This window comes from Helicoverpa armigera, chromosome 10, assembly GCF_030705265.1.
Source record: "Helicoverpa armigera isolate CAAS_96S chromosome 10, ASM3070526v1, whole genome shotgun sequence".
Classification (NCBI taxonomy): Eukaryota; Metazoa; Arthropoda; class Insecta; order Lepidoptera; family Noctuidae; genus Helicoverpa; species Helicoverpa armigera.
Window position 1 is genome coordinate 5,402,947 of NC_087129.1, and position 27,226 is coordinate 5,430,172.

The 27,226-nt window shown below is 35.3% G+C and overlaps 2 protein-coding genes across 4 annotated transcripts; one reads left to right on the plus strand and one right to left on the minus strand.

Moving 5' to 3' along the window:
- Positions 1 to 131: 131 nt before the first annotated feature.
- Positions 132 to 15,579, minus strand: LOC110377301 (DENN domain-containing protein 5A). 3 transcript variants are annotated; one of them, XM_049840772.2, is made up of 24 exons: positions 15,209 to 15,579; positions 15,014 to 15,123; positions 14,644 to 14,814; positions 14,331 to 14,566; positions 13,995 to 14,139; positions 13,411 to 13,555; positions 13,002 to 13,136; positions 12,617 to 12,807; positions 12,296 to 12,401; positions 10,914 to 11,063; positions 10,403 to 10,584; positions 10,111 to 10,322; positions 9,181 to 9,372; positions 6,342 to 6,498; positions 5,991 to 6,258; positions 5,647 to 5,682; positions 5,369 to 5,564; positions 4,982 to 5,232; positions 4,646 to 4,788; positions 4,449 to 4,567; positions 3,948 to 4,120; positions 3,462 to 3,644; positions 3,003 to 3,213; positions 132 to 2,742 (listed from the first exon to the last, which is right to left on the minus strand). In XM_049840772.2, the coding sequence occupies exons 1-24, from the start codon at positions 15,306 to 15,308 to the stop codon at positions 2,565 to 2,567; spliced, it is 3,990 nt and encodes a 1,329-aa protein (XP_049696729.2). In that variant the 5' UTR covers positions 15,309 to 15,579; the 3' UTR covers positions 132 to 2,564. The 3 variants fall into 3 exon arrangements, with proteins under 3 accessions (XP_049696729.2, XP_021191808.3, XP_049696730.2); XM_021336133.3 differs by lacking the exon at positions 5,647 to 5,682; XM_049840773.2 differs by lacking the exon at positions 9,181 to 9,372 and having other exon boundaries at positions 15,209 to 15,578.
- A 1,690-nt stretch (positions 15,580 to 17,269) lies between these two features.
- LOC110377312 (beta-1,4-mannosyltransferase egh) lies at positions 17,270 to 21,986 on the plus strand. The gene is made up of 3 exons (XM_021336153.3): positions 17,270 to 17,588; positions 18,158 to 18,962; positions 19,054 to 21,986. The coding sequence occupies exons 2-3, from the start codon at positions 18,159 to 18,161 to the stop codon at positions 19,624 to 19,626; spliced, it is 1,377 nt and encodes a 458-aa protein (XP_021191828.2). The 5' UTR covers positions 17,270 to 17,588; position 18,158; the 3' UTR covers positions 19,627 to 21,986.
- Positions 21,987 to 27,226: the final 5,240 nt, after the last annotated feature.

Below are 27,226 nucleotides of genomic sequence, written 5' to 3' on the forward strand. Positions count from 1 at the left end.
AGTATTGACAACTGAAGGTTTAAAATAAAACACTTTGAACAACGCGACAAGTTCTATTCCGTATTATATTTAATTTTGATCTGGACATAGGAAAATCACCCCCTTATTGTAATGAGAATTAAAACTACAAATGAAGTTCATCAACTTTATTTACTGGACATAACTATTTCAGTAGCTGACTATTTAAAACTAAATTGTCAATTTTCTTTGGTACTTTTTCATTATGTAATCAGTTTAGGAAGACTTGCAGACACAATCTGAATATTATAATACATACATACAACAATACGAGAGTAAACTGATGACACTATTTACTGCAGTTTGTTTCAAGACCTAATCAACAGTCAACAGCGTAGGTACTATTTCAATGCAAGGATTGACTGGTTTTACATATGGGCTTGCTTGAATTGAACAAATTGTGGTACATAATATTACGTTTATAATATACCTCTAATCTCTATACATATTTTACATATAACTGAGAAAACATGTAAGTATATAAAAATATTTGTAATGTTCATTTGCATTCAGTTTAAGATCTTGATTATCTGTTGCTGTGAGTGTCTGTTTACGAACAGCATTTAATTCATATTTGAACAAATCACTTTAGCTGTAAAAGTCCAGAAATTGTGTTATGAAGTTAATATTCACTTCACTCATTTCGTTACAAAGGGGGGTCTGAGTTAGGTTAAGTTATTTATGTAGAGCTACACTGCCTTCATACAGCGAAATGCTGTATGCTTCAGACCCAATTTCAAACTTAATGATATTGGTTTTTCGAAGTTGCTTTCCAATACGTACATGTGCAATGTTGTCACTATTGAAGCATTTATTTATTTACGGTCATTCCCAATACTCTATTTATCCGTAGTTTTGCAGACTAAAGATAGGAATTTCACTTTACTTGTAAGTGGCAAATTTTTTGTACATTTTATCTCTAATAAACACAAATCAACAGATAGACTGTCGAATAGAATAGTAGATAGAATGCACATGGATGATACAATTCATATTCCGGGAAGATATTTCCATGCAAGTACATAAATAAATAACTCAACCCATTTCCGACCTCTGGATATAAAGCTTGGAATTGAAAAGGTAATCGTCATTTTTGTATACAGTTTGAATGTTAAATTGATTATTTTGGCACAAAATTCCGTGCATGCGTTTCTTGTGTACAAAACTTTAAGTTTCGTTAATCGTTATATTTAAATTTAAAACTTATTTAAATTGTTTGACATAGTGTTATGTTACAGAGCGTTTGTAAAGTTATCAAGCATAATAAATATTATGATAATGAACTATGAACATGCAGGACGGCAGGGACTACAAACAACCATTCAAAAGAGAGCAAAAGTTAACGTATTGAGTATTTTTTGTTTACATAAGTTAACCATTTTACTAGCTTCAAGAAATTACTAGAAGAAAAGAGATTTTTCTTACGGACGAATTTTTTACACTAATTATATATCTCCACATATTATGTGAACGTGAACTTACATACAAATACATTGATGTGTATGTGCAAGGACACAGTAGGTATGAAACACAAGCCTGAGGCGATGACATCGTCTAATAAAGATAACTCAGGAGTTGTAGGGGGGCAGAGCTTTTCGGTAAACTTGATTATTACCGGCACTACTTGGCTATTTGTTCCAACATTTTAATACTGTCGTATATACCATGTCTCTATCAGTTACGACATCTAAAATTAATGTGCGCTCAGATTTTATTGAAGGTGACGTATAAAAGTGTACTCTATTGCCCCACTAAACATCCCTTAATTAAATTACACATACTTCAAAACAAGCCGCATCATTAATATTCGCTTGCAGTGAACACTAAAACTGCCGTGATGATATTTTTAAAACTAATTTATAATGGACATGGAGAGCGAATTTTTAGAAATTTCGAGATCTTTGTGGAAGTCTACTAGCTGTCTACTATAATTGATATAACGTAGTAACTTACTATTTATTATTGTTTTACCATGCATTAGCTTAGTAGATCCGACTTAGAAGTAATCCACGCATTACAAAAACATTCATCTTACACCTAAATAAATCACATATAAAGTTTTAAATTATGCGGTGGATAGTTTACTCTGTGCTGTGTTTCCCTGAAATATTTGACAAAGAGAATATTTTTAAACATCAATAATTGAGTAATTTCTCCATCATATAAAAATAAGCATTGAAATTATTTTTTTAAACATGAAACAAATAAAATGACGGAAATTAATTATAGCTATATCTATAAAGCTAACGGGAGTATCTAGTAAAATTATTCTCTATGTTAAAAAAAAGCTACGTAATTGAACTTATTCATAAGCACCGTTATTATAAAAATAAAATCTTTGGATCATCTGGCAAGTTAACAGAAATAATAATCACATTTAAAACTTAACAATAAAACTACAAAATAATCAGACCCTGATTGCTAATATCAAATAAACATAAACTGAGTATTTGCTTTTACATATAAAAATATATTTTGGAGTGGTAAATATTAGGTAGACTAAGAACAGGTTTTACCACTGAACAATATGCTTAACACGAATCAATTTAAATGCCTTGCGTGAGGGAATTTTCCAGAACGATATCGAACTCATCAAGTGGTTCGAGAATTTGCCTGAGGAATGTAAGGAGGCCGCGCTTGCGCAGGAAACTCTGCTCTTCGTACATCTCCACGGTGACGCGAGTCATTGACATCGGCACAAGCATACGATGTAGCCAGTGTTCACTGAAAATAAAATTAGGTTGATATTACTGGCCGGTATATGCTGTTAAGTGACATTTGGTCAGTAAAAATATTTAAATTTGAAAAACAACGAAACTGAGTATTGATTTAAAATTGGACCATCACTTAGGTCCCAAGCTTACCAACAACATAAAGGAACATATTCCATTTTGCTTAAAACAACTTTTTTTTTTTACTTACTTAGAATTCTGAACATGAAAATTCATCCATATTTAATTGAACATAAACTGAGAGGTACTCACCGCAAACTGAGACATATAAACAGTTGGAATTTGCCATCTTTCCCCAGCGTCCGGCCCACAGAATTGATCTCGTCCATAAGATGGCAGTAACAACGCCATATAGCCCTGTGTTCCTGATCTTGTCGGCAGTTGTAAGCCATGCCACAGCTCTTGTTGTTCTGTGTCGTCGGCTCGTCGCATAAGCTCATTTTGAACTCATCTTTGACTTTAGCTATAGAAAAATAAACTCAGTAAGTAGCTTTGAAGGTAACAACTGACCCGATTCGAATGATATATTGTGTGGATTAGACATAGTTTAAATCTGGGGAACCACAACATTTGTTATTGTGTATACAGGGTGTGCAAACAAAATGCGCCAGACTCGCCCAATTCATATAAACATTTCTTATTGTAAGTACCCAAGACCTGCAGGGGTCACTTTATTACATGATTATTATCTAACTAAAGTATTATTCTTACCGAAGTAATCCCAAATGAAAAGATTCTTTCCAAACAGCCGCACAGATTTGAATCCGCACAGGAAAGCTTGCTCCAAGCACTTGACTAATCCATTTTCACCGCAAAGCAGCACGCTGAGTGAATTCGCATCTTTGTCTCTCTTTGATTGATAGTGCCACTTGACTATCGCATTTACGCAGTCACCTAAGAAAGTTTAGTGAAGTTAATAGAAAATAACAGAAATATCATTTCAAAACTGCTTACTTCTTACATGTTTTACGCCAAGTTAGTATGAAGCATTGCAGATATTAATGTAACAAGATGACCATCAGACAACGGGCAGGCCGAAAACAGCCAAAACGGCTTAGCTTACTCAGCAATGCATCGACCAATCCCCGACACCCGACATTTTAAATTTGGAATGCAAAAGAACGTACAAAGAGGTTGTAGCCGTTGTAGGCAGTCAGACGTAAACAAATGCGCTGCGCATGGTATGGTAGAAAGTACCGATCATGTGCTGTATGGTGGAGGTGGAGAGGTGCGTGGTGGTGGGCGTGGGCGGCGCGGGCGGCGGCGCGGGCGAGCGCGGCGTGGCGCCGCTGCGCATGCGCGCCGCCACCAGCAGCCGCTCCGTCGACCCGTCGTCCACGCCCGACCCCAGCCAGCGGTTGCACGGGAACCTACGCAGAACAAATCTAGATGTTATCACTACATAGTCGTTTTAGTATCCAATTTCCTATATGCTTAAATTTTTAAAACTATGCAACGGATTTTGATGCGGTTTGTATTAATAGAAATTGTGATTGAAGAGGTAGGATTATTTGTATTTAGTATCAACTTTGCACCCGTGCGAATCCGGGGCAGGTCGCTAGTTATCGATATATTAGCTTGTGTTGACATCGATTTGTATTGGTTTGCAAAAATTCTTGAAATAACTGGCAACAGAAATAAGTTCAGTTCTGTAAGCATACATTTAGTTGTAATTTTGTATACTGATTTAGAACTTACGTGTAGGTATGTCCAGTCACTTCATTCCGCACGTAAACTTGATCGAGCAGCCATCGCGGTGATAGTCCAGAGTTGTCGTGTCCGATGCGCAGCGTCGAAAGAATTCCCAAGTTCTTATGCTAAAAAATAAAAATATAAATTTGATTTCAATTACCCCAAGACTGTTTAAAAGGTTATTGTAGACTATAGCAACTTACGTGAAAAACGAATTCGTTAGTGTTACGCGGTATGGGTATTTTTGGTGTAGATTCACCATTCGCTCCAGATATTGAGATCCAACAGTTAGCGGTGGTCTGACTTGCTTTGCGTGATGGCACAATGAGGACTCGATATGGCAATTCTGAAAAACGCATTTATTATTAAATCACTACTTATTACAACGAGTGTTACAGATACCGGCACGGATATTGGGCTCTCGGCGGAAGAGTGGGGATCGCTTTGCGCACCCGTACGCATAAGGCAATAAGGCAGTAAATCGCAGTAGGTACCTTTACATTTATTTTTTAAGATAAAATAGGGTTTTATATACTTACTGGTAGTAGGATAAGTGTTGGTAAAGCAGAAATAATCGACCGCATTCAAAGTGAGCAGGTGATAAAGAAACTGTTCCCTTTCCTCTTCGCAGCGAAGGAAAGCAGTCCGTTTATATTGAGACCTTAGCAATGTAGTGTCAGCCAGAAGTTCCCGAAGATGTTTCGATAGCAACTTTTTCTCTAAAGACAATCGGACCCAGGCGCGAGCGTAGCCTATTTCAGTTTTAATATCTGTCATTGCTTGCACGTTTCTGTAACAATAAAAATATTTTGTGATCATGCCCGATGAAACCGAGCAAATGAAACATTTTTTTTAATCATAAAGACTAATTGAGAATCTGCTCCTTTCTAGGAAATCGGTTGAGTATAATTATTTTGTTGACTGACCTCATGTCAAATGTAAGGCTTTCTGGAAGAGGGCGTAAAGGGTTGGCGGGTTGAGCAGATTTCCTCTCCAACGTCCCGGAGTTGCTGAGACGATCCCGCGAGCTATCCCGGGACCCGCCACGGGAACTATCCCGGGAACGACTTCCTGAACTTGTGCTCTGGTGAGCCTCTACTTCGGCACCCACCGATGATAAATCTGAATTTGATTAGCGAATATTAAATTAACTGATTTATTTCTCGTTAGGAAATTAATTTGCGATTAAGTAGACAATACTTACAGTCGAGCCTTTTGCGCAATACACACCAAGCCAAAGCTGCATGTTCCAAAGCAATACAATGATAATGATTGATAACATAGACAATTAATACAGATATTATTAAGAGCTACATCCAGTTTGACTTTAACAACGAATAATTGTTGTTAACTAAGTTAGAAATAAACGAACCTAGGTTAATTTATAAAAGCAAATGTATCGTTTTTAATATATTTGAACAAAATGCATGAATTTTGAACCAACGGTATCGGATACGGAATATTGGAATGGAGTTGAGTTGATGTACATTTATTGTTCTGCACATTTAACAATTAACATTGATCATATAGATATTAAAGACAGCTTACCGGGAGTAAGATAGTTGGGATCAATTGGTTTAGTAGAATTGCTGCATTGCTCCAACTCTTGGTAATTAGTTAGATGCATCCAAAGCGCCGACTTCCCCATTTTATGTTGCAAACCGTGAGACCATAGCCTTTCTAGAAGATCGCAGAGTGAAGCTATCATGGTGCTTTCTTCAACGCCTGTTATGGAAACCTCACATCCTAATCCGAGATCCGATTCTTCTGTGCCCATCTTCTCTAGAAGCATCCTTTTCGTTTTGCTTTTGCACTCCTAGAACACAAAATTAAAATTATAATACATAGTACAAGGGAGTACAAAAAACTGTATAGTACAGTAAAGTAAAAGGTTCATACCTTGAGAAGTTTCTCAACAAACGCTCTATTGTTCTGAGCAATAGCCGCGGGCGTAACTTCTGTAGACAGTCTCCTACTAATGTCGCCCAGTAATAATTCCGGTGGTACATCCTTCACTTGCCATTTCGCGTTCTTTATACGTTTAAGACTGTTTGTCCTGAAAGTTAAAACAATGTAACGTAAAGTATTTAGAATCATCTTAAAATACATATAACATTTAAAGCTGGCATAGCAAAAAGCAATTAGGTTGGGATGTGTATTTTCCACGGTATCGTTTTAGTAGTAGCGCGGATTACATGCAGACAACACAATATTCCACATATGTATGCAATATGCATGATATTGTTTTATGGATATATATGGCCTATAATTTGTTATATAAAGGTACATAAGTAGGTATATAATGCATCAACATTACAGCACTACAGAATACAACTCGCGCAAATTGTTGCCACAAGACAAGGGTACGTCATTCAGCAAATAACTAAAGGAACAGGTTAACGAACATTCAAAATACGTAGCATTAAATATAAATAACTTTATTTTAATATATCCTTATTTACATACATAAAGCCTACATTAAATAAAACATTAGATTGCATTATGGAGTTACCTTATTATGGGAAGATCTGTCAACGTAAATTAACTACAAAATATTTTCATAACAGTATAACTATGTAAAATAAAAAGTTAAGACAGAAAAACGAAACAAAAATAATTTAATTAATAAATAGAATCGGACAAAAATATATCTTTCGAGTATCACTATAAAACATATAGAATCACATATAAATTATTACATGAAGGTATTTAATACTGCATGCAATATAAACAAATCATGCACTTGAAGTACAAAACATTGACTATCACAACATTCAGAATTAATAATACATATGTGTTAGGTCAGATTTTGAAAGGCTTCGACATGACCTACGACTTAATTAAGCTACCCTTGGGAAAGAGGCGGCTCGTGACATCCGCACGCGTTTGTCACCATATAAAAATGTATGTATGTAGTTACAGATAATAAAGTTATAACTTATCTCAATAAAAATGTTAAAGACTTTCAAAAACCAACCATCTCAATGATTACTTAATGAATTGTTACTATACTAGTAACGATAAATTAATTCGGATTACGATCTTATAAGTCATTACAAATTAAATTACCTAATTACATTAAAATTCGTCATAATACACTGAGCTTTAAAGGCTTTTGTCGTGAGCTGAGTTTCTGACTGCGTTAATCCTTACATACATAAAACTATAATAAAATTATAAGCTACAATCTCAAAAAAACATCACTTATAAGTAATTGAGTATAACTTCCCTAGGAATAGTAAAGGGAAAATAAGTTATTTCCTACGTTTTGTAGCACCATCAATCTACATATGTATATTACGTTAATATATTATTAAACATTTAAGTTGCAATTTAGCTGCTTATTTTTCAGTTTTGGATTGGTTGGTCGCATTTTTTTGGTTTTTATTTAATAATATGGACAAATATCATTTGTTTCAACCAATTTTAATTATTCATGATTAATTATTTTTTTATCAGATTAACGTCGCCAAAAACTCACTCGTTAAAAGTAATAAGCCTTTATTTAGGAATTCGAAGTAATAATAAAAAACTGAGTTGCCTGGACTTGTTGACCTAGTAGTATGCTCTACATATAACTAAAAATAAGAACTTTTGAAATGAGCATTAAGTAACTGGGACTGCACTAAAAAAATATTTAAATAAGTATGTCTTCTCATCAAAAGTATAAGGTTTGCTTAATACATGAAGTATATTTAGTAATTTGTTTCAAATAAGAAACAATAATTATATTAAACTGGTTAACTGGTGAACAGTTTGCTATGAACATAATTCATTCTTATAGACTGTAACCAAAACTATGTTGGTAAACTGTAATGTTAAAAGTTTGGTATTTTATAAAAAAAAATACTTTTAGAAAATGTTTTAGTATTAAATACTGAGAATAATAGTAATAATTAAAAAGCTTTCTTTCAAAACAAACGCGTATCACAGTTTGTATAGAACTTTTCTGATAATTATGCCGTCGTGATATAGGTACATAAGCGCTTGAGATTCATTAACATACCAAGTAGTATTCGTTTTGGTAGTTGTTTGTACATTATGGAAGCAATAATATTTTCTGAAGCCACAGATACATTACACGCACTACATGGTAGTGTTAATTGACTAATAACATACATTATCAGGCTTATACAGTCGCATGCTGCCATATAAAGCAAGTTTACCATGACAGATTTGAGGTCGCTCTTAAAAACAGAACACATGACCAAAAATCAATCACCAAGTTAACAATTTTAATTAATTCTACCATTATATCATAGGGTTATTGAAAAGAATACTAATATTTATGATTTGATTAATTAATTAAGACTGTTATCTCGGTGCTTATAGTGTAGGGGCAACATGCAAGTCACGGCAGCCATACAAACAAGTTTGAAGACGCACGAGATCTACGTTAATCTTATCACGAAAGCTGCACTCGCGGTTAGTTGAACAAAGCGGCTAGTATAGGCTTCATCAACTAAACTCCGGACAATACAATATGGGCAGCGACGCGGGACGAAAGTACACGAAGCGAGCCCGTTGCGATCCGAGGTATACACGGCATAGCACGAACGTAGAAAAGTCAACTTTTTAATGAAAGAAGAATAAGTGGGTGGTCGTATGGTCTGTCTGCGGTTTTGGCGTTCGAAACATGATAATTTATAAGGCTAATTTGAATTTGGAATATGTGTTGAGTGCTAGTGCCGGATCGCATCGGGGCTAGGTCTGTGTCGGGCGGTCAGTCGGGGCGCACCTGGCGTCGGGCGCGGGCGGGCGCGCGAGCGCGGCGGCGTCGAGGCGCGCGGGGAAGGCGCGGTAGTAGGCGGCGCGGTGCGGCAGGCGCTCGGCCGGCGCGCCCACCTCCAGCGAGGCGGCCGGCGCCGCGCCCGCGCCCGCGCCCGCCCACACGCAGTACCCGCGCGCGCCCATCTCGCCCGTGCGCCGCCTGCAACACATACCCACATAGCACTGTCGCCGGCGCACCGACCACAACAACCCCCACACACGATCACGTTCTAACTACGCGAGCTGCAGAATCAATAACTTTATGAACTTATGTAATAGATATTCGCTCTCAGCAGTACTTTACGAGCGAGAGCAGTACTTTATTTGAAGTAGACGTAATACTTATTTTGTACTTCCTTTCATGTCTTATAATTTATGTCATCTTTCTCTTATTTTGTTCAGAGAGCAGAGTCCGCAAAAACACTCACGGCTCACACACTTAAAAAGTCTGTCGCGCGTACACGTGCTTATAAGAGCATCTCTGCTATGCCAGTTATTTAGGCCCACGGTTCGCGTTTACAAGACCCGCGTTCGACAAATGTCGCGGATTAGTTGTTAACAAAAAATATTTCTACTTTCCCAAATTCTACATGCTAAAAACTGCAAGGCCTTAAATTATAAATGCCGGAAGTGATTTGGGTTAGACAAACATTTCTATTGTTTATTGCTCGTTATTATCCCATATAGCTTGACGTTAGTATGCAGTTGCGTGTCGATCGGTGCACCGTATTTCATTCAAATCTGAATATTTTTCCCACTATCCATGCTAAACCCAGTTGACATGCTAATGTCATAGGACAGAACCACATTAAAGGCACTGCAAATTTTTAATTTATCGATAAATATTTTCATCACTAGTGTCGTTAATGTGATTCTCTCTACTCGTTATTTAAGTTACCTGACAGTCTTGATCCGATGTTCGAAGACTTGCAGATTAGCATCGTATTCGCCCCAGTTTCCCATGATCTTGTTATCGATAAGTGTGGCGAACATTTGCGTCTCAAGGAATCGAGAGAGAAAAGGCCTGTGGCGTTGTGGTTGATCCGATAAGAATGATGCTTTATCAAAGTTCACCATTGACTCACGGGATGTTAGCCATGATTCACGATCCTAGAAAATAATTTGTAATTAGTATTTTTGCCGTATACTAGCAATCAGAGGCCATCAATTTTCAAGTTATGTTTATTCACCTGATCAGGCATAATGACGAAGTTCTCATACATAAGAAATATGTGAACAAATCTATTGAGGAATGTTTCTCTGATAGCGATATTGAACCTTATGTCTTCGTTATACTGTTCTTCGTCATTGAGAATCTTTTTCTTAGTTGTGGGCATTACCGTATCTGCATCTACGTCATCTATGTTAACACCTGCACATAGAAAAAAGTAGAAAATGTTAATAAGTGCAATGCGGATACAACTGGTATTAACCTCAATACCTAATAAGCTAACATGTATAATTATTCAATGACATAACTAGTCAGAAATGGTGCAGTACTTAGAAACCATATAAAAACTATTACTTACACAGTTTACAAAATCGTAAAATTTAAACAGTCGACTAAAGTACCTAATCTATAAAATCTAGACATAAATATCCAAGAAAAGAGACCTTTATCCCAAGCTAGACTATCTATAGTAAACATTATACTGGCTGGATAGTTTTCTCTATTTATATCAATATAATCATGTATCTTACCGCTTCGTTTAACAATGTCGACTATTCGCTGCAGTGCGTCCATTCGTAGGGGCGCCCGTCGTGTGGGCGACGCCGGGGGTGACGCGTTTAATGGCCGGCTTTCTTCCCACTCTAGCACGTCGTGAAATGAGTGTTTTCGACGAAGACCACCTGAGGAAACATCAGTGAATATGTTATAATTTCCCTAAAACGAATAAGAACTTGGTTTAAAGTGAGATTGACCAGGGAAAATGCTTAAGATGCTACGAGAATGTAGCAAAAGAAACAAACAGAGAGAAGCAGAAATGGTATACCGCTTTCGGTAATTTTATTGACATACAGCCTTACTTATAAAAATCAACTAATCATCTTCTTATGATTGTTTTAACTAATTACTTCTTAAAGCTTTAAGTAGTGATAAAATTATTTTGACCTATAAACGTTGCTTAAGCATGTCTTAAGTAATGAACAGATAATGACATAAAAACATACTAATTTCTCAACACTATCGGAATGTTGGTAGCTTAAAAAAATATTTGTCATGAAAACGTTGTGTAATGGCAACAATGGCATCCGTAAAATATAAAATTAAAAAGTTGAGCTGTCAATAAACCGGAAATGACAAATCAGCTGTTAAGAATCCAGCCATTTTGCTAATAAGCGGGTTAAACAAGGGTGTGAGGCTACTTAATTTGACAGCTCATTTAAGACATTGCTAAGAAAATGATTTAGTTCAGCCACGTTTATAAGTAAGATTTTTTCTTAAACACCCCTTAAGTATAACTTATTATTTAATTCACGTTTATTAGTAAGACTGATAGATTATATAGGTACCTATGTTGGCAGATAGATATATTATATAGCATTCTAAAATCTTAATATTTGATATCTGCTGTACGAAAAGCATTTTGAGGTCATAATCGTCTTAAACCAGTTCCTTGCTTGCTACCGATGAGAAGTACAAATATTTCGCTATGTACTTATGATAATTCATAGCAATATATTTCGCGTACAACACCGGTATGAGGTAATGGTAAAGTCACGCGTTTTCTACGTTACTTGCGTGTGTTAATTCCTCACGTAGTTGCTAGATCATAATCTTGTTATTACAAGCATGACCAGTTTGCGCAGTTTCAAGACTTAAGCCGTTTTAGGATTAATAATAAAACTAAAGGTCGGTCATTCTATAAATAGTATCGATGTTAGACGGATTACGCTAATGCGTTCACAGAGTTTATTGTTAGGTTGTACTGTTTATTTTTAAATAGAAATGCCGTTTTACCACTTTAGGATGTAATTTTGTGGCTAATGGTATTTAACAAAGACAGTCTGGCTATAGTTAGGTACTAGTCTAGCTAGCACATACTGTTAAAACTGTTACTGTTAAGTTAAATATTTGTTACCTGAGGGTAAAGTACAACTGCTGCTCATACTATCGCTCATATGCTTATAAGATGTTCCATTCAATGGCACACCAAGCTTGGTTGGTTCGGTCTCGGGTCTTTGAATCTGTTGATAAAAATACTAACATCAGTAAGCAATTAATATTATCACGATCCTATCAAATTATCGCGTACATTATATTAATTGGTTTATCTAATTTTTAGACAAGCGGATAATATGATAATTTTTGCCAACTAATGCTAATTAAAATAGTAGTGTAAAAGCAGCTAATTTTATTTTAACGAGCTGAAATGGGCAACTAGATTTATGAGTGGACTTACCTGATGTTTATCTAAAACATGATTGATTTCTTCAATGAATGGCGTCCTATGCGGGAATATGGGCAATTCTTCAGGCAGTTGTATGTCAGGCTTATCAATGTCGACTAAACAAAGAGCTGCTTCAGAACCCAGCGCGATACTCCGAGGACCATTTGGTCCCATGTTCATTGCTCCACTATCAGCATGAAGACCTATTGACAGAAAAAGAATATTGAAGAAAAATAATAAAAATAACACAATAATTAACCAGTACTTTTAAACATGTATCTTTCGCAACAATTACTCCTTCAATCCAAAGCCATTAGCGTTACTTAATGAAGTAGATAAGCAGCATTAAATTGTCTGTGGCCCATTGACCTCTATTATGAAGTGCATTGTACTATACCCATGACGAATGGCACTGGCGCGTCGAGGAAGTGGTAGAGCGGGGCCGGGAGTATTGGCACATAGACATGAGCCCATGTAAACGGTAGCAACAGGGACACTATGCATTCTGCCACTAACATTAGTTTGTTATAGTCTGTGAAAAAAAGTCATATTAATTGAAATATAAGGATTCGCATGGGTATTGAAATAAACATCCAAAGAACTGTTGTGTGTTTAACATTTAGAGCACATTATGACCATTTTCATGGATATGTGAAAATGAAAACTGATTTTAAAACAACACAAAATTAGAAGTCTTTGTAGGGAGACTTCATGTTAAGTATCTAAAACTGAAGTATTCATATACAAAAAGATAGTCAAGAGCTTATGAAACTGCAATTTAGTGTTTAAAGTATTACTATACTCACCACTAGACCTGAGTAAAACTTGATGTTCCAAAAGAACACATGTGAAAAGCTGCACAACACATTCCACACCCAATGTTGAGAACATTGCTCGGAGTGGATAGTCCAAAAGAGGTAACTCATCAGGGAGATTTGGCATTCTTATCACCTGGAATGATAGCATTTATTAAAAGGTAGCCTTCACTTGTTTCTTTAAGCAAATATACAATAGAATTATTAACTTTTACCAAAAAATTTATCATTCAATAGTGCCATACAATTTAAGCTTCACTAGACTATGTTACATTGGGACCATATTGGAGCAGAGTCCCACAAGATACGCAATGAAAAGAGTTGGAGGAGGCCTATGCCAAGAGGCACACCAAGATAAGGGATACCATCTAAGTGTGCAAGATTATGTAATTTGTAACTGTAAAACAACATCTTGGAAATAAAGGCTATTATTAGACTATGTTACATAAATAATTGAACGTAAGTAGATACAACTACAACTCGTCCATGTACACAAGTTTTCATATGCCAACAAAAAAAAAAATTTCTGGTACAACTGTACACAAACAACAGCAAATAATTTAATTGGTACTTACAACAGGAATTGGATCTAAATGAGGTTCAGAAGGAGGCACATAAAGACGTAAAGCTTGACCGGGAAGTGGCACTGGTACTTCATAAAGTAAATTATACACATAAGACTCCGGACTTAGTCCAGGGCCGGGCTGCCTTGGGAGAGATCTAAAACAAACAATTTTGTTACCTGTGAATGTGATGCTATTGTAAATTGGAACAGATGAATAAAACCTCTTTCGAAATAAACATCAATCCAAGTTGCATAACTTTATTTACTCAATTATTTCTACTCAAAGTTATATGTGTATTGATCAATATTAGCATTTTAGTAAGTGGTCATAATAGTTAGAACTCACCTGAATAAATTTTCTAAAAACAACTGTGCTACCCTCACATATGGGTACTGACATATAAGTGCTATACTTTTGGCAACATACAGTTTGTCTTTGGCTATATCATAATATGTGAGTGCAGCACCACTGTGAGGTGTCAGTTTAAATGATCTTGGAAGTGACCTGGAACTTTCTTTGCCAGATGCTTTTCTGTGGCCAGGAGGAGTCTGACCACTGGATAACTCTGTAATATACATTGCCTAAAAACACAAGATTTTATTTTAGTATTCTGACACATTCTTTCTCTTAGCAATCAGGCAGAGTTGACCCTATTTACCTGTAATGTGTGCATGGCACTGCAAATATTTCTGTTCCTAACTTCTTCATAAAATATGAGGCTGAATCCATAATATCGGGATGCATTTTCTCTTGTTACTACAAAGCTATGAAACTTTGGTTCTAGTGAATGTTTTTGTGTTCGAAACTGAAGGCCAGCTGGTAAACAAAGCTGTCAAATACACAAATATGTTATCAATCAAGGATACATTAAAAAAAAAAACAAATTGAAAAATAGACAGTATTCATTTTAAATAATATACTGTTTAATATAAAAATATTCATCTAACAACATTGTATTATCTTAAGTAATTTATTGTGCTGTGTACAGACAAAGACATAATTATTCTAACAAGGCATCATGAACTTACCATACACACTGCATGTTCATCAAAGGGATTACTTGATATATTGTCAGGGTAGTGTGCTAGAATTTTTCCTTTGTAAGAACGATCCAGAGGAGATACATGTAAATTGTCACCTGTAACGAAAGATGCGAAATGATGACTGTTTTTTTTCTTTTTCACTAGGCGTACGAAACAGCGAGATTTAAGACTACTACGTACCGCACAGCCTATCAGGCTCCAATCCGGAGTCAAAGTCGAGGCCACATATCGCAAAATAATCGGCAAAACGACACCCAACAGATAAATCAGAGACAGACATATTTCTATCGACCCGTTATTTACTATTTGAGACACTTTCTCTTCTAGTCTCAGAATGAAGGTTCCGTCTCAGCATTGTACACTAGCACTTGAAAGTTGTAGGAAATCGATTTGTATCAACATTTCACATGTTTTCATTTGGCGTATATATTTCAGAGTATGAAATAAATATAAATTGTAAACGAAAAACTATTTCACGTTCACGCCATCGCCATCATCACATCACTTAGACAGCTGCCAAATTACCAGGTGACATTATCGTTATTGCCATTGGGAATAATGTTTCTACGAATATTTACAAATAATTTGTAGGTTAGGCGCTCCCTAGACGGTTAAAACAATTGCGCAATAGTACGATAAATCGCAAAAAATCATTGAGTGATTTTCAATGTTAACCCTAATCGTGACTAATCCGCAATTATATTGGTCGGTCTACTTATCCTTCTAAGTACGAGTATAAATCAAATGGATTGGATGATGAATCATGCCCCGTCTTTACTAAATTAGGAGATTACATAATACTACTGCTCCACCTGCGTCTTAACGCGTTAAATTTTGGCATTACGCAGATGTGGCCAACGTTTTAATGGCAATTTATACAAATGGCATTATGAATAGCATTAAACGTTAAGCGATAACTCGGGTGTCGGTTTTTTGGACACATCAAAGGGTTTTAGTGCGTAGCTTAGAGCGCTAAGTGATGTTGGCTACATTAATGCTATCTCATTGCACGCATGCAAGGACGAGTGTAGATACTTTGTTTAAGTTGTAACTGCATTTTATGCTACTGCTCCACCTGCGTCTTAACGCGTTAAATTTTGGCATTACGCAGATGTGGCCAACGTTTTAATGGCAATTTATACAAATGGCATTATGAATAGCATTAAACGTTAAGCGATAACTCGGGTGTCGGTTTTTTGGACACATCAAAGGGTTTTAGTGCGTAGCTTAGAGCGCTAAGTGATGTTGGCTACATTAATGCCATCTCATTGCACGCATGCAAGGACGAGTGTAGATACTTTGTTTAAGCGGTAACTGCATTTTATGCTACTGCTCCACCTGCGTCTTAACGCGTTAAATTTTGGCATTACGCAGATGTGGCCAACGTTTTAATGGCAATTTATACAAATGGCATTATGAATAGCATTAAACGTTAAGCGATAACTCGGGTGTCGGTTTTTTGGACACATCAAAGGGTTTTAGTGCGTAGCTTAGAGCGCTAAGTGATGTTGGCTACATTAATGCCATCTCATTGCACGCATGCAAGGACGAGTGTAGATACTTTGTTTAAGCGGTAACTGCATTTTACGAGCACGGTAATGGAATGGTCAAATGAGAAAGCTTTAGTTTTTAAAATTATTTTGTGTGTCTGAGTTTAACCTCTTTAATGTGTGTTAACGCGTTACTTCATGAGGGATTAACTCTTTGCAGAATTGTACCTAAGTGTAGCCAACACGCATTTTTAATGCAATAAGTAACGTGTAGTTGGCCATTGACATTAACGTTAACGCTAACGCAGGTGGAGCAGGAGCATTACGAGCACTATAATGGAATGGTCAAATGAGAAAGCTTTAGTTTTTAGAATTATTTTGTGTGTCTGAGTTTAACCTCTTTAATGTGTGTTAACGCGTTACTTCATGAGGGATTAACTCTTTGCAGAATTGTACCTAAGTGTAGCCAAAACACGCATTTTTAATGCAATAAGTAACGTGTAGTTGGCCATTGACATTAACGTTAACGCTAACGCAGGTGGAGCAGGAGCATAAGGCGAGTATTTGAGTCTACGATTGGGGTGAGAGTGTGTGAAAAAATTAAATAATACTCAGGTATGTATGAATTAAATTGAATTAAGTTGCACGCTCCATTTTGCTGTGCAGCACTTGTGGATTGTCTATGAATTGCTGAAAATACAGTGATCCAGGCAAAAAAAGTACTAACCGATTCTTCTATTCATTGATTTTGTTTCTGTCTCTGTTCCGCAAACGATTGCTGGAATTAGTTGATTGCGATAGTACTATAAATTCCATGCCCAAGGCTCAATGGCCAATGGCTTATCTTCCGTCCGTGTAGATTGTCAAATTGAATGAATGTTGCTGTGTTTGTCAAAAGCAGTGGTTTATGTGGGGCGTGTGTTTGTAATTTTTTAAATAAAACGATAATTGTGTAGTTTTTTGACTATTCATATTATTTATAGAGTTATTGTTAATCACTTGTCATTGCCAAATTTTATAAAAAATTGTGGCTGCGTTGGATTAAATAGTTATTCGGCACAAGTCTCAAGGTAAGTAATATTTTACTCCAAATTCTTAGCGATTTTTTTTAAATATAAATCTAGATACATAAATACATACCTTAGTATGTACTACAATTGTGGGAACTCGGAAATTATTTTATTTCTGGAAATTATGACCGCAATCTTATCGCTATGGATAAGTATTCCCATTAAGGAAAATGGGTGTATTCTTATCCTGTTCCCAGTACTCTGAGTCATGGTTCAGGTATAAAGATTTTAAATTTAATTTTAGCAAAACAATAACACTATTGTATAATATAGTATAATATAAACATTGGGTAATATTTATGGCAGTCAAATATAAACCTTTTCTTGTTCTTGTACTGAGTTCAACTTTATATACCATATTTCTTGAGGTATAAACATAAGGACTACAAGCTCATATGAATTTAATTAATTTTATCTTCTGTTTTAATATAGTAATGTAGTAAAATGCAAACAAATAACATCACATTGTTAATAATTCAATGTAATAACAATTTAGTATGACACATCCAAAGTAGTCCTTTCCTCTTTTCAGTAAAAATTTGAAATGTTAAAGTCAATATTTGTTTCAGGATGCTAAGGGGAAGAGTGAAACATTTACTGCACTGCACCTTTTTCATATCATTTATATTCCTTTTTCTTGTATTTGCTGGAGCAATAAATTTAGATGATAAAGAAAAAGAAACAATTGATCCCTGGGAGAGATATGGAATATATGGCACAATAATTTTATATGTATTAAGACTATTTACTCTACTAACAATACCTCAAGTCCTGTGCAATTTTTCAGGATTAACATTATTCAATGCCTTCCCAGGAAATGTGAAACTAAAGGGTTCACCTTTGCTAGCACCTTTTATATGTATCAGAATTGTGACTAGAGGGGACTTTCCAAAATTAGTAAGAGATAATGTAACCAGAAACATGAACACATGTATTGATGTGGGAATGGAAAATTTTATGATTGAAGTTGTGACTGACAAAGCAATTAATTTACCAAAGCACAGGAGAGTAAGAGAAGTGGTTGTGCCAGCTGAATATAAGACTAAATCAGGTGCTTTATTTAAATCAAGAGCATTGCAGTATTGCCTGGAGGATAGTGTCAATATCCTTGCTGAAAATGATTGGATTGTGCATTTAGACGAAGAAACATTGCTCACTGATAACTGTGTGAAGGGTATACTAAACTTTGTGTTGGATGGCCAGCATCAGTTTGGTCAGGGACTTATCACATATGCCAATGAACATATTGTTAATTGGCTTACAACACTAGCTGACAGCTTTCGAGTTGCAGATGATATGGGAAAACTGAGACTGCAATTTTATTTGTTTCATAAACCACTATTCAGTTGGAAAGGATCCTATGTTGTGACACAAGTGAGTATTTGACAATTATTCACATATTTTGATATATTTTGAGTGTGTTTATTACAGACTAGACATCTATATATTTTTCTCTTATTTACAGGTTAGTGCAGAAAAAAAGGTGTCCTTTGATAATGGCCTGGATGGATCAGTTGCAGAGGACTGTTATTTTGCAATGAAAGCCTATAAAGAAGGATACTCTTTTAACTTTGTGGAAGGAGAGATGTGGGAAAAATCACCATTCTCACTTTGGGATTTTATGCAACAAAGGAAAAGATGGATCCAAGGAATACTTTTAGTGGTTCATTCAAAAGAAATACCATTGTTACACAAGATCTTCCTAGCAGTATCATGTTACTCGTGGGTGACACTGCCATTATCCACAAGCAATGTTTTCTTAGCTGCTGTGTGTCCCATACCGTGTCCACAGTCTTTAGACATAATTTGTGGATTTATTGGTGCTGTCAATATTTACATGTACATCTTTGGTGTCATGAAATCATTCCCTATTCATAGATTTGGTCCAGTAAAATTCTTTTTACTTATTGGTGGGGCTTTGGCTACCATTCCAATTAATATAATTATTGAAAATATTGCTGTGATTTGGGGAGTGTTGGGGAAAAAGCACAAATTTTATATAGTAAACAAGGAAATCAAAATACCAGTGACTGTATGATTACTCACTACATTATTCCATATTATTTAAAAGTTTCACTGATGTATAATGGTAAGTGCACAATATACTTAAAGGACTAATCTTGCACTTGAAAGTGTGATTCATTCAACACAACAGTGAATCATGTTGTGATTGTTTTCACAAAGGTAAAATGGTACCAAAATGTTATCAGTGTGTATGTTTGTTACCAAAATATCGGAATTTGAAATGTTTTGATTATTTTCAATCAAAACTTGTTCATTATAATATAGTAAGCACAATATTGATAGTTAAATGTAAAAGTAAACAATGATAGCTTTGCTTTTATATCTATTGTCTACAGATATTTTATTTTTGGATACCTTGTTATTTCATACTGAACAATTATTATATTTTATTTGTATTAAAATATTGTACATGTCTACAATAAGTCACATTATAAATGATTATCAAAGGATTTTGTTTGGTTTGCGCTTTGCAAGAATGCGGAATATTGTTGTGTTACTGTTGCTGTGGTACTTATTAAATTATTTTGCATTTTTGTATAATTATAAACAGCAGATAGATAGGTGTATAAAACATTCAGTATTCAGTAAGTAGTTAATAACTTCCTATCTAAAATATTTAAGTGACTGCTTTGGATTGTTTTGTTGTACCTATTGCTTAAGTGCTTGTTTTATCAGTATGCCCTCCATAATATTACTTCAAACTATACAGATAAAACATTCTTGTTTACAATCGATTACAAAATGATATTTTATGGCGAGATTCCACCAAAATTTTTATGTCGGCGCGAGCACATTGCTGGCGAATGTATGCGCCTACAGCTTACGCGGACATTTTAATAATATTCGCACGCAATTTGTTACTGTCTGCTAGAGCGAGTAGACCAGAAAAAATATTTCTGTGCGTCACAATGCCATACACCAGTGGAATCTCGCCTTGAGAACTACTAATCTTTTCTGAAGCTTCGTTCACACGATCGGTTTTAAACTGTTCGCTGTGATAACGCGGTGTAACACTCGAATATCACGGTTTGGGTAGAATCTAAATATTTCAGTTTGGATGTGTGCGCCTGCCTTATAAACAATTAGTTGCTCTGTAAATTGTATTTTTTTTATTAATGCATGTCGAGTTTGTGTGTATTATGAGCAGCGTTTTTGAATGTTGTAACTGTAAGCGAGGCTTTACGAGAAATTGAATTTTACATATGTTAGCAGCTAATATATCATTATGTGATATTAAATTCCTTACAGTAAATTCTATTCTTACAGGCGTTAGTTGTTTAAATTACTTGTTTAGTTAAAATGTTTGGAAATTACGTCCCTAGATTTAGTTATCTGTGAGCCTTATTATAAACAGTGGTTTTATACATATTGTATAGAATTTCTTGTTCAAAATTTATGTTCCGATTGAAACTATTATAACTAGGTGTACTTAACCGACATTACTCACGTAGTTTAATAGACATATTATAATTTATAGGGCCAGTCCTTGATCTTGTTGCATTTTTTGCAGTTAATTCACATAACACTGATTAAAACTTAAGTTTTTCTTTTCAAAATTATATGTATCTTTTTATGAAAGACTGATTTCCAAGTCTATGTAATAACTGTTTCTTTTGAGAACTTTTATAGAAAGATGTTTCATTTTCTTGATGTTAAAAATGTATGTTTCTAGAAAAGTTAATTTCTCAAGTACCTAAATATTAATTAAATTATAAATAACAATAATAGGTTACACAGTATTCAGTCCAATAAATCTTAAGTTATGTGTCACTAAAATTTGTAATGATTATAATTGCTTAAAACCACATCTGACTAGTCATGTAAATATTTATGAATTAATAGCTAGTTGTAATGTGTTGTAGTGTAGATGATTAAGTAATTAACAGTGTTAATTGGGGTCTGGATCTACTTAGTTTCTTATAGGACAAAGGTCAGGTTAAACAATGTTCAACCTTTTGTGATGACCAAAGTATTCAATTACACTTTAAACCGTCGTTAATTATCCTATTAGTTCAGGGCAAAAGACATTATCTATGTGCCGTGATGGCCATGTTAATACTTGAGTCAATTGTTATTTAATTTAGATATTATATTGGCGATTTAAAATTGTTATATTATCTAGCCGAGTTGAAGCGATCCATTGATCTTACGTTTAAAAAGTCACAAGTGATTATGTCCTAATTTACTTCTGTATCCGTGTATTACTAGTGTGAAATGTTTTTTATGTTGTCTGTTTGATTGGCTGTTGAATGATGTATGTTTAAAAACCAAAAGCAAATTGATTTTTTTAGGCTAAATCCCACTTTGTACATAAAAACACTTAGTATCTAGATACGTAAAATAAATTCAAGCATGCAGATGTTTTGTAATTCATATGACCTTTTATTTTATCCTCTAGTACCTTACATAAATATGTTTATTAATATGTATTTGGAAACAATGCAGTTTTCACGAGATATTAGCTCAGATTTACCTGTTAGATTGTAGAATATACGGACAAGGAGTTCTTAGTATTAATGCGTGGGCTTGTGTTCCTTCTTATATAATCGTCAATTAGTGTCAATTGGGACACCAAAGTCAACTCCTACGTAGGATAACTATATATTTTTTCCACAATACCTACTAGTGCAAAATGTGTGAGGTATACTAAATATGTAATACCGAAAACAGATGAGTTAACTTGATAATTAACTATACAACTAGTAAGCGAATACAATATAAATAAAAAATAGGTAGGTACCTGCGTCACCAGACGTTGGTGCAGTTTTTGTAAAACTTCAAAATTGCCACTTCCGGGCTCATTTCGTGTTCGAGGACGTCAGTAAAAAAATTACATAATCCGTTGGGGATTCCCATAATTACGGAGCTATTTGTGTTGGATGTTATAGTGAACAAAAAATCCCTTTTGTTCTTGTTTTTGTTGGCCACTCCATGGTAAATATCTATATACAAAAACCTAGGCTAACCAGTAGAGCCAAACCGTCAAAATAATCGTCTGCGTAATTCTGTTAGTTGCGAGTTTGCGAGTGGACATAGGTATTTATGGAGAGGTACAACAGATTTTATGTCTCTACGTTGAGTTTTTTTCATTTATTCGTCATATCAAAAGTTTCATATTTGCTAGTAGTTAAAACTGCGTAAAGGTACCGTATCCGCAAATTTCGACAAACCATAGAAAGTAAGACCAGAATTCAACAATGTTCAAAAAAATATTTGCTGTTAGGACATAAAAATAATGTCCTAAGTAAGTAGGTACTTAGAGCGACACTACAACGGACAACTTGAAAACCTTCAACTGCAACTGTGATTTATGGAAAAACTGAGAAGAAACGAAATTGGGAGGCCGTTTCTCAACTGTGCAGTTCAAATAAGAAAAACAAAAAAAAATGGCGGTACTCAGCAACTCTACCCCTCTCCCTACTCTCTACATATATTTTACTTATATCTAAGTTTCGTGTACCTACCTTCCTACTTATACGTGATTTAATCAAGTGCATTTGTACTAAGGACAAACTATTTGATAAAAGTGTCCTAGCATGGAAAAAGGTTCGGGAAATCCTATCTATGATACATAACTTGGTACCTATTTCATGCTTATCAAATACAATCTAGCTAGTACCTACACAAGTGCTTCGCTATTGGCGATGTTATCTTTTTCATTGAAGTATTGCTACAATTAACAGTCGATGCGCAATCTGCATGGCGTATTTTACGTGCAAATGTCACGCACGTTGACCAAGTTACAGCTGGAACGTCACTGGTTGAATACGAATACTCGTACTATTGAAATAAACTGATTAAATAAAATTATAGGTAAGTAAGAGGAAAATGTAGGTATCTACTAAATCAGTGGTTCTTAACCTTTTTGACATGAGGGACCACTTTAACTAAAGTTGGCTTGCCGGGGACCACCTCATCGGTTGACCTAAATTAGCACTCATTTCTTTATTATTTATCAAAAAAAAAAAACAATTTTGGGTCAGTTATACTCAAAGCTAAACGCATGTCGGCAATTGTGTAGGTAAGCAAATGCAAATAAAGAAAAACTTGCCTATGTAGTTCCCAACTGCGCGAGCGAAGCGAGCGCGAAATTTTTATCGGACCTAAACCGAATATTTTTGGTCTGTTGACAAATGCAAAAATAAGGGCATAATATGTAGTTTCTGAATACGCGAGCGAAGCGAGCGCGAAATTTTATCGGACTTAAACCAAATATGACGTAAAATTGAGCCCAAACGTACTTAACTTTTTGTTTGTTGACAAATGCAAAAATAAGGGCATACAGTTTCTGAATACGCGAGCGAAGCGAGCGCGAAATTGTAATTATTTTTTCAAACTCAAAACCAAAATTACGTAAAATGTAGCCCAAACATACATATTCATGAATGGGGGGACTAGGTACGACACACCCGATATACGTCCATGCGAAAACCCCCGCTCGCAATTATAAATCGATAAAAATTAAGTGAGATAACCTATAGCAACGTCGCGAAGCTAAGCTTCGCGGACCACTTGGAATGCCTCCAGGGACCACCAGTGGTCCGCGGACCACCGGTTAAGAACCACTGTACTAAATAGAGGTAACTGACACAGTTTAAAATTATGAAACACGAGACTTAAGTACCTTCCTATCGTTATCCGAGTTGGCGCGCATGTTAACTACGTCTATGCGGGCCCTACCTATTTTTGCTCTTTCTGACTAATTGTTGTCATATGCCTAATAATATGTAGGCTCAGATAAAATGTGTAAGTATTTCATATGCAGAACGAGTTCCTTAAGTTTTGCCTTGCTTTAAATTATTTTATATCTTACTTAAGATTAGGTGATTGTTTTTCATAAAAACGTTACCGAACGCGGTTGGGTGCGATGGGAACACAGCACCCATCCATCCACCATCCACACTACATCCACAGCACCCGTTGTGGATATTTTTTTAACGGTGGTATGGAATCTTAGACGCTCCAAGAAAAAGTTTTTTCTGATTTTACAAGTCCTTTGAAAGTCCTAGTTCTGCTTGTTCCTATAACTCCTATAACTTGGATTTAATAGGTATAGAAAGATATAGATTATCTACCTCCTACTGGTAGGTCGTTAATAGGGCTCTTACTATGTCTATTTTACCGAAGTCTATTCCATGAGGCTAATTTTAGAATGTAAAATCACTTTTAGTACCTAATCGGAACATCAGAACTAGCGATAAGCGGCGTAGGTAAATTCATTATTATTTCTATGAAATATCGAAATTCACACGACTGAGGTGCCTGAACACAGATATCGCGGTTTACGTAAACCAACACCTCAATAGAATCTATGTATACCTAGGTAAATTGATAAGATATAGACAGGTACCGATTCAATACCGAATAGATAACATATTCCGTTTTATTATTTGTAGGTACCTAATTAATTTCAGTTTTCTAGAAGTTTTTGTTCTCTGAGCCTATCTAACAGAACTTAAATAGATTAAAAAACAACATAGGTACATGGACCAAAAAAGGTTGCAGGGTACAAAAAACTCTATAATAAATATATCTGTCTTAAAAAGGTAAGTAGGTATTTTCATAGTAAGTCCCTACTACTGAAGAGAAAACTAGAAAGAGCCATCTACCTTGATGATCTGAGAAATAAACTAAGCTAGCTGGCTGCTTATTATTCCGCACAAGTTAACTGTTGAATCAACTGGGAATAGGACTTCTAAGACAAATGGGTTGTTTTGGTGTTCGTCGGCGTGGGCGATGGATAACAATCTATCAGAACTTGATCGAACAAATACTTACCTGTAACAATGTTTCTTCCGTCAATGTACCTAGTTGCTTGTATGAAATAGAAAACAAACTAAGTAATTTTAGCAACTTTGATTATTTTTGTTGATGTTTGGTGCTGTCTTTATTAGATAACATTCCTATTGGAATGACTAACCTAACCTATACAGATAGACTGAAATTACGATACGGACTTTGGTAAGGCAATTTTAATGCGTCTTTTGGGACCTCCCTCAGGACAGCGCAGAGTACCTAGGTAGATAAAATTATGATACTTAGTAAAGATAAAATCTTAAAATACATTTACTTGAGGGCAACTACTTACAAAAGGTTTTAGTAAAATTGAAAATAGGCGGAAGGTAGTCCCGTGAGCATTGTCTAGGTAAGTATCTACTACATTTTTAGGTTTACCTATCTAAGTTGCGCCTATCCCCTTTTTGGTCAATATAAGAAATATATATGACAACGCTTGCTTCTAGCAGTTATCTGTGTTGAAGTGATTGACAGTAATCAAACTTAGAACAATTTACCAATTATGCCTGCCCAATAAAACTTGGAGTTGTACCGACTTATGCCACCTTCCTGTATGCGCCATAAAGTAACGCTGATACTAAATGAAATCTTGCGGGATCATCCTATTTATTTCATAAATATTTAAAATCCGAAGTGCACAGGTTTCTGGTACCTTAGTAAAATATGACAGGCTTCATGAGAAAGGCAACAAGCACTTGAAGTTAGGTAATAACCCGCCGTATCTAAGCGCGCGTCCCTTGAGAAATTAGAAGTAGTTTAGTACCTACGTGCACAATATTTCTCCATAGTAATTTTATGATAGGAGTTACCGTGACTTACGCCAATAGATGCCGTATGCGAGCAAACAATCACAAGGCTATTACGATAAGTACTGGAACGATCGAAGCCAATCTATTAAAAGTTTATGGACAATCGACCGTTCAGATTGATGGAACAGCTTATTTTATTTGCTACGTGTGTCTAAACCAGTTCTTTGGACTTATGTGACTTTTACTCGCTTCATAACTTTTTATATAAATATGTTGGTACTCAATAAATTCTATGAATATAGTTTTGAGAAATATTTTAAAGTGAAACTGATGCTGCTAAATGCAAGTATTTTGATGACTCGCTTTCAAGACTAATAGGTATGACAGTATGACAAATAGGTAAGTAGGTATCACGTTTACAGAAGTTCTGTCGCTGTTGCATCTGAACCAATCGTTTCAAAAGTATGTGACCGTGTAGGTATGTGATACAAGAAAATAAATAAGTATTCAAATCTTTTTCAGAGAATGATACCCAATTAAATAATTATGTTAATTATGCAGTTGTGACTACATATGTGATTATTTTTATTCTGAATACGCTAGGTAAACTACTCCTTAAAGGGATTACGTTAGCTGAAGCCGTAACCGTGCGTTCGTGACCCGTTTGCCATCCACGGCGCATGCTTATACGACTATACTACACTTTGCCTGTGGTTTCACTTGGCCCTAATTTAGAATTTCTTAGAAAATGTATTGTTTCGGGATTAATTGTTATACATAGAGTGGGTCTACAATCATGGAATAGATTTAACATTAAGTGGTGATTTTAATTTACCCAATTTATTTCGCTTTTCTTGAAGCAAAACTGAATTCTGTGCTTTCCACTGAAGAGGAAAATACATGGTATGATAAATTTTCAAAAGTCTAAGACTAAATAATGGTTTTAAGCTACTTTTACTGACCAATTTGTTTTGTCACATAGACTGCACCGACAAATTTACCGTTTCAACGTTATTGTTAACAATATAGATGTAGTCTGTGAGTTACCCGCGCTTAATTTAATAATAG

Excerpts from the sequence above, each read along its gene's own strand:
- LOC110377312 (XM_021336153.3), top strand. The coding sequence starts at position 18,159 with ATGCTAAGGGGAAGAGTGAAACATTTACTGCACTGCACCTTTTTCATA. Across the intron at positions 18,963-19,053 it reads GATCCTATGTTGTGACACAA|GTTAGTGCAGAAAAAAAGGT; the intron begins GTGAGTATTTGA and ends TCTTATTTACAG.
- LOC110377301 (XM_049840772.2), bottom strand. The coding sequence starts at position 15,308 with ATGTCTGTCTCTGATTTATCTGTTGGGTGTCGTTTTGCCGATTATTTT. Across the intron at positions 14,140-14,330 it reads TTTTTAGAAAATTTATTCAG|ATCTCTCCCAAGGCAGCCCG; the intron begins GTGAGTTCTAAC and ends TGTTTGTTTTAG. Across the intron at positions 13,556-13,994 it reads ATTTAGATCCAATTCCTGTT|GTGATAAGAATGCCAAATCT; the intron begins GTAAGTACCAAT and ends CTATCATTCCAG.